The sequence below is a fragment of the Pseudophryne corroboree genome, chromosome 2, assembly GCF_028390025.1.
Source record: "Pseudophryne corroboree isolate aPseCor3 chromosome 2, aPseCor3.hap2, whole genome shotgun sequence".
Taxonomy (NCBI): Eukaryota; Metazoa; Chordata; class Amphibia; order Anura; family Myobatrachidae; genus Pseudophryne; species Pseudophryne corroboree.
The window spans coordinates 214,007,607-214,015,216 of NC_086445.1; the positions used below are offsets into that span (position 1 = coordinate 214,007,607).

Consider the following 7,610-nt stretch of genomic DNA (forward strand, 5'->3'; position numbering starts at 1 on the left):
CACTGGTCCAGTCAGAGCTGTTGGTCTGGGCCACTCGGTGTGTCCGGAGGAATAATTCTCAGAGGGAGTGGCCGGATCGCTCCGTGCGCCCACCAGAGATAAGGGTCCAGTACTGGAGGCCGGCGATGCGGATAGGGGGGTTTTCAGGGCGGGTGGTCCGTAATTTGTAACGTGGATATTTCCAGGGCCTTGCGGTAGTGAGAGATATGTAGTGAGGAGTTTCCGGATAATAATAGTTGTGGAGCTATATGTCAAATGTGTGACTTCCAGTCCGGGCTCCGTCAGGGCTCGAGATCCCGGCTTTGCTCCCCGTTTAGGCCGCAACCCGCACGGGCACACAGGGTGTCCGTCAGCTCCGCAGCTCTAGTCAGGGGGGCGGCGCTGGTCTCTAGAGGTGATAATGTGCCCCCAAAGTCTCTAGGCAAGGATAGGAAAGAGGAGTTTAATCAGTGTTGGCTAGTTGCTATAAAGAAACATGTCCGCCCTGTTTAGTAGCTAGGCTTAGCAGCTCTTGTTATTGGCACTTTGCCAGCATTTAAAATGGTGCTTCTAGACTCCAATCCTGGGCCTCTGCAGCTCCGGTTCCCGTGCCCCCGTCTGTTACATTGGTGGAAGTGGGGATTATCTCTGTAGGCACGGGTCTCACCCTCACTGTACTACAGTGGGGAACAGAGATCGGGGGACAGACGAAGGAGGCAGCGCCAGCCGCGTCCCGTCCAGGGAGTACAGCCGCGCACGCTCCCGCTGCTCTGATGTACACAGCGGGTGGCGCGGCTAGCGGGTGTGATGGCGCACAGGGCGGTCCGGCAGGAGGCAGGGAAGATGCCGTCAGGGGGGGGGGTCAGGAGAAGGGCCACCGCCGTCCACGGCCGTGATCGAGGTCACGCCGCGTCACTTCCGGTCCGGGTCAGCACCCGGCTCGAGTCCCCGGCTCCAACCAGGCAGACAGGCCGCAACCCGCACGGGCGCAGGGGGCACCCGCCGGCTCCGCAACCTACCCACCTAGTGCAGGGGAGCTGTGACAGGCTTCTGGTGGGTCCCAATGAGTATGTGGCGTGGACGGTGATCGTTAAATGTGAGTATTTTTGCAGGAGCTTGGTTTCACCACGTCCACCTTCTCTCACAGCTAAGCCACGCCCCTTGACAGGTGTTTCTTAACTTGTAAAGGAGGTCAGTGGCATCTTCTGATGATCCAAACTCTCTTTCCAGAGCCGCTAGATAGTTCCGTGCAGTAGCATTAGGGTCACTCCGACGAGTAGCCTGCACAATTTCCATTGCTGGACCACGTAAACTCTCCACTATCCGTTGTCTCTTTGCAGTCTCAGGACAGTGCCACTCTTCCATGTACTGGATTGCAGTGTCTTTCCACACCTCATAGGCATCTTCTCCAGTTGGAACAGGTTGGACACCTGAGAAAGGTCTCAATCTCCTATATCCACCATCATACTGGTTTCTTCCCAGTTGCTCCACGAGTTTATTCATAGCGACCAAAAATAGTTGACTCTGCGTGTCAGAGGCTCCATCTAGGCCCAGAGGTAAATCATCTTGTCTTCGAATGTCAGGGGACTGTACAATGGGGCTCCTTGCCCTCTCTTCAGTAGGACTTGATTCTTGGGCAACTCTCATCCCCTCACTCGGCTTAAGAGGCAACACTACGCTCCAACGTTTGCTTCCCTCATAGGAAAAGACAGCAGGGATCAATCCTCTCTCCAACACAGCATCGCTCTTTAGCAGCACAACATCATCCCTCCTGCCCAGTACATTTGGTCTCTGCATCCCTGTCAGATCTGCAATTATCTTGGTAACCTCCTCATGTGGAACTTCATGCAGTTCACCGCACAAAACAAAACAGCATTCTGAATCTTTGGATAGTTGTTCACACCAACCATATATTTCTTCTGGCTTCAAACTAGCCATGGCGCCCTCCTGGTAAGCAAATTCTGAGTTAGCTGTACGAATCTCAGCAGTGTACTCCACTGTAACACCCCTTTACCTGGGTTTTCTGGGTAATGGTGTGTATTTAAACTCTTCCCGCTTTGCAATGCTTCTCACCTTGTACTTCTCTTGGTATTAGTGCCTCCACCCGAATCTTGACGTGACGTGCTCTTCTGGGACGCGTTCAATTTCAGGAACACCAGAGGGAGATCGGGAAACCCCCTGCCCACCACGTGCTTAGACCGCCCCCACTACAGGAATATATCACACGGATATGTTGCAAAAGCCACCCTGGCACATTTATTAAAGGGTCTGGAATAGCAATTGCTTTTATGCATTTATATACAAGGTACTATAGTAGATCAATAAACGAGGACATATACTAAATAGGCATAGAAACATATTGGTCAGTAATGCACCCACATATCTAAAGGGTGTATAATGCAGTAATAAGAAAAAAATGAACATAACACATGTATCTGCTTTCTCCTGTCTGTCCCTTTCTGAACTTCCCTTTTGTATACAGATAACACCCTGGCCTTTGCAATCACTGACTGGGTAATGACAACTTAAAACAGCAGTATCACAAGGAATTTCACACATATCACACACAGCATTAGACAATACATCCCCCACTATAGTGCACTGTTATTTCAGAGTTCATTATCTTCTGCATGCTATTGCTTGAAGATGACTGCACTTTAAAAGGTTCCAATTGGCACTTTCAGCAACGCTGGTACTTGTAGTTCCACAAACGGATTCTTGGTGAAATAACACACTTGGTTAGCTACTATCTATCAGTCTTTACCAAGAAACATAACACTGTAAACTGTTACTTATCTCACATTCCTCCAAAGTGTGTCCCTCTGCAAACTGTTCTCTCCAGGGGTCAAAAAGGAAGGTTTGAAATGCATTATCCTCTGTAGGCCACTTAACTTCATCAGACTGGGGTCCCCCCTTTCAGTAGGGCTCTTTCTGTGCAGTCACGTTGACTTCTTCCCCAGTATTCTCCAGTCATTGTCAGCTGCATCTTAGCTATATCCAAGACATGGTTACTTCTCCCTCCTGGGCCATCTCCTCCTCCACTCCTCTGGACAAAAGCATTCCATTCTCCACTCCCCCCTCCCAGAGCCGGCCCTATCCAATATGATGCCCTAGGCAAGATTTTGGCTGGTGCCCCCTAGCACCACCGCTGGTTCCGCCTCTGACCTTGCACCTCTTTCCCAGTACCATCACCCCTCACCCATAGCAGTCCTTATTTTGGTGTTTGTACCCCCTATATTTTAAATAGGAACAGTTCGCACATTTGGCGCACAGCCCAAAAAGGGGGGTGTTTTTGCTGGCAAGGGGCATGGCCACACAATAGTACCCTCAATTCCAATTACGCCACACAGTACTGCAAATTTATTCACATTTTATCATGCGATAGTGTCCATAATTCATATTACATCCCACAGTAGTATCACTTTACCTTATAAACATTACTCCTCACAGTAGAACCCCTTATTCACATTACATCACACTGAATTGCTCCTTATTCACATTACACCACACCCTATTGCTCTTTATTCACATTAGACGACACAGTAGTGCCCTTTCTATATGCAACGCCACATAGTAGAGCACTGTATACACATAATGCCACACATTAGTAATGCATTGATACACAATTCCACACAGTAATGCCCGTTACAAATATGAGACACATTAATGTCCTTATACACATAATGCGCCTTACACATTATGACAACCTTTATTAATGCCCTTTTACACATAATGTCCCTTACACATATGCCGCACATTATTAATGCCCTTATACACATAATGACACACATAGTGCCCCCTACACATTTGCTGCACATTATTAGTGCCCCTATACACATAATGACACACATACAGTAGTACCCTGTTACATATATGCCACACATTATTAATGCCCTTATACACATAATGATACACACAGTGTCCCTTACACATGTTGCACATTATTAATGCATTTTTACATGACACACATAATGCTCCTTACACATATTCCGAACACTACTGCACAACCAACCCACCCGCACACAGCACTCACACTTCCACTAACACTGTGACCTCTGCCTCTGCTTGGATACAGTTGTGTCTTCATAAATCTTGCCTCAATGCTAACGTCGGGCACCTTTTTTTATGAAAATGCAATTTATTTGCATTGTTATGTGGCTAGGATGTACAAGCAGCTTCTGCTGATTAAACTGATATGCAGCATGCCTATATACTGTGTGAGACTGTGGCTGTATCTGCATATGAAATGCTACATACAGAATATAGGCATGCCGCATATCATTTTAATCAGCAGAAGCTGCTGATGCCCCTAGGCATATCAAATGCCTTAGGCAATTGCCTAGTTTGCCTATGCCTATGGCCGACTCTGCCCCCTCCCCATGTCCTGTTTCCCCACCCCCCAAAAGCCTCTGCGTGTTTCTCTGTATATCCTCTGAAACCCAAGGCTGTGTGGGAGATGTAGTCTCTAAACACAAAATGGCCGGTGTCCAATTTCACATTTGCTGCCTGTCATAAGCGCTGGGTGCTACATACTCCCCCTGTGGGACTGGCAATCTGCTGACAAAGTGATGAGCCTGTTCCACACCCTGAAAAGGAATATGTGTTAAACCATTCTGTCTGTTTACACATCCACACATACCCTGACAAGCTCCTACGATGACAGGGGTGGGCCCCAAATAAGGCCAAGGGTAGACCCAGTGAGGGTGAACCACCCTGGGCACTTCAGTGGCCCTTCCTAACTCATCATAAGTAAATATCATAGGGGCCCTAGTGGTGCGTCTGGATCGGCTAATAGCTGGAAGGGCTCCCTCATCTCCCTCTGACACCCTTTCTGGTTATTCAGCCTCTCCCCCAACATCTCTCTCTTCTGGTTGGTCCTGAGCCTGTCCCTCAGGTTCTCTAACTTCCACCGTTACTTCAGGTACGACCTCCTCCAACCTGCACACCTGTTCTCCTCTTGGCTCTCCTGTAGCTCTCTCAGTAGACCTGTGGGGTCTACTGACCTCATGACTTTGAATGACAGTCTCATTTTCCGTAGTGGGAGAATCATACCCCCATTCATCCTCACTGCAATCTGTCTCTTAATAATCTCTAGTTTCCTCTCTTCTGGTAGACCTCAGTCTTCCTGGCTTCCTCCAGGGCACCCTCTCGGTGGTCTCAACAGCTTGCTCGGTCTTGAACCTCACATCTCTCCCAATCGGTAATGGTGTTGATGGTGATAAGTCTTTATGGGCCCTGTTTGTCCTTCAGGCCTCACACGGTAAACAGGTGCCCCAGACATTTTGGCCACCACTTCATAGGGTTCTTCTCTCCATTGATTTGCCAATTTATGCTTTCCTGGTATTCCCAGGTAGCGGAGCAGTACTCTGTCTCCTATCCCCAGTACATTCTCTTTCACTCGACTGTCATTTCGAGTCTTGTTTCTCAAACCAGACTTAGTAGAAGCTTCTTGAGCCAACTTGTGAGCATGTCTCAGTTCTTCTGGCAGTCTCTGCACATACTGTAAATGTGTCTCCCCCGAGTGGGAAACCTCCATTATTCCGAAACAAATGTCTACAGGCAGTCGGGCTTCTCTTCCAAACATAAGGAGGTATGGTGAGTATCCAGTTGACTCATTTTTTGTGCAGTTATATGCATGTACTAACTGACTGATGTGCCTACTCCAGTGTGCCTTCCTGGCAGTGCCCAAAGTGCTCATCATGTTGAGAAGGGTTCGATTGAATCTCTCTGGCTGCGGGTCCCCTTGTGGATGGAATGGTGTCGTCCTCGACTTCTGTATCCCGCACAACTCGCAGATCTCTTTTATCAGCCGACTCTCAAAATCTCTTCCTTGATCAGAATGGATCCGGGCAGGAAGTCCATAATGCACAAAGAATTTCTCCCATAGAATCTTGGCAACAGTTGTGGCTTTTCGATCTTTGGCTGGGTAAGCCTGGGCGTACCGAGTGAATGATCTGTCACGACGAGAATATGTGCTGTGTTGCTTTCATCTGGCTCTACAGAAAGTAAATCAATACACATCAGCTCTAGTGGCCCATCACTCGAAATGTTTTTCAATGGTGCAGCTCTTTCGGGCAGTGTTTTACGCAGAATGCAAGTCCCACAATTTCTGCAATATTTTTCAATATCAGCCTCCATCCTTGGCCAATAGAACCGATCGGCAATCAATCCGCTTGTTTTCTCAACACCTAAGTGCCCATGTTGGTCATGTAGGGCATTCAGTATAGAATCATGATGTTTATTTGGCAGAACCAACTGTCTTCTTACTCTACCATCTCGGTGGGTAGATTCCCTATAAAGGAGGCCTCCTCTGACCATCAGAAATTCTCTTTGCCTGTGCAGTAAGATGGCTTCTTCTGTTTTAAGGGCCTTTGGCCCCAACCTCTCATTGTTCTTTATCATCCAATAGACCGCTCCTAGGGACAGATCTTCTAGCTGATCACTTTTCAGCTGTTTCCTACTGATCTTCTGCAGATCACCCAGTTCAAACTGACTCAGCCAGCAATAATGTTTGGGCAGTGCCGCTTCTGAAACTCCCAATGCAGTGACACATTCTCTCACAGGCGGCACCACCACTCTTCCTTCATGGCACATACCTCTTACTTCTAGAGCAGGCACTTCAACCCACTCTTCTTCAGGTGATTCTGCATGTCTTCCAGCCAACCTGGACAAAGCATCAGCATCAATGTTTCCTTTGCCAGGTCGGTACTTCAGCGTGAAGTCATACACAGCCAAAGCTGCCAGCCATCGATGTCCTGTGGCATCCAACTTTGCTGTAGTCTGGATGTATGTCAACAGATTGTTGTCAGTATGGACTTCAAATGTAGCACCATACAAATAATCATGCAGACGGTCGACAATGACCCATTTTAATGCCAAGAATTCCAGCTTGTGCACAGGGTAATTCTTTTCGCTGGGTGATAGGCCTCAGCTAACATAGTGCACAGGCCTCATCTGGCCTTCTTGTTCTTGGTAAAGTACTCCTCCGAGTCCATCAAATGATGCATCTACATGAAGAATGTATGGAAGGTCAGGGTTTGCATAGGCGAGCACTGGAGACTGGGTAAGGCCCTCCTTCAACCTCTTGAATGCAGTTTCACACTCTTCTGTCCATCTTTCCCCAAATAGGTCATTAACACGGAGAAAGTGTTTATTTCCTTGCTGGGTCATCCGCCCCTTCACTGGTGGGTACCCTTTGGTTAATTCTGTCAAAAGCTTGGCTAATTTCGAATATCCTGGAACAAATCTTCTGTAGTACCCACAGAACCCCAGAAAAGACCTCAGTTCCTTTAGTTTTGTGGGCCGTGGCCACTCTGCCACAGCTTCTACTTTGGCTGGGTCAGTGGAGATCCCTTCTCTGCTGACAATGTGCTCAACATACTTGACTTGCTTCTGGCATAGTCGACACTTTTCTAAAGATAGCTTTAGCCCTTTACTCTTCAATCGGTCAAGTACTTTGAGCAATCTGTCGTTATGTTCTTGTAGAGTCCTCCCAAAAACAATCAAGTCATCCAGATACACGATTACTTCACGGAAATTCATGTCCCCCACTGTCTCATCAATGCACCCCATGTGGCATTCTCTTGAACTGAAAGAACCCTTTAGGGCATATGAAGGCTGTCTTCTCAGCA

At 47.9% G+C, this 7,610-nt stretch overlaps 1 protein-coding gene across 1 annotated transcript; it reads right to left on the bottom strand.

Moving 5' to 3' along the window:
• Positions 1–1,101: 1,101 nt before the first annotated feature.
• Positions 1,102–1,917, bottom strand: LOC134991264 (paraneoplastic antigen Ma1 homolog). The gene has a single exon (XM_063950736.1). The coding sequence runs from the start codon at positions 1,915–1,917 to the stop codon at positions 1,102–1,104; it is 816 nt and encodes a 271-aa protein (XP_063806806.1).
• Positions 1,918–7,610: the final 5,693 nt, after the last annotated feature.

Coding starts and splice junctions, on each gene's coding strand:
- LOC134991264 (XM_063950736.1), bottom strand. CDS start 1,917: ATGGCTAGTTTGAAGCCAGAAGAAATATATGGTTGGTGTGAACAACTA.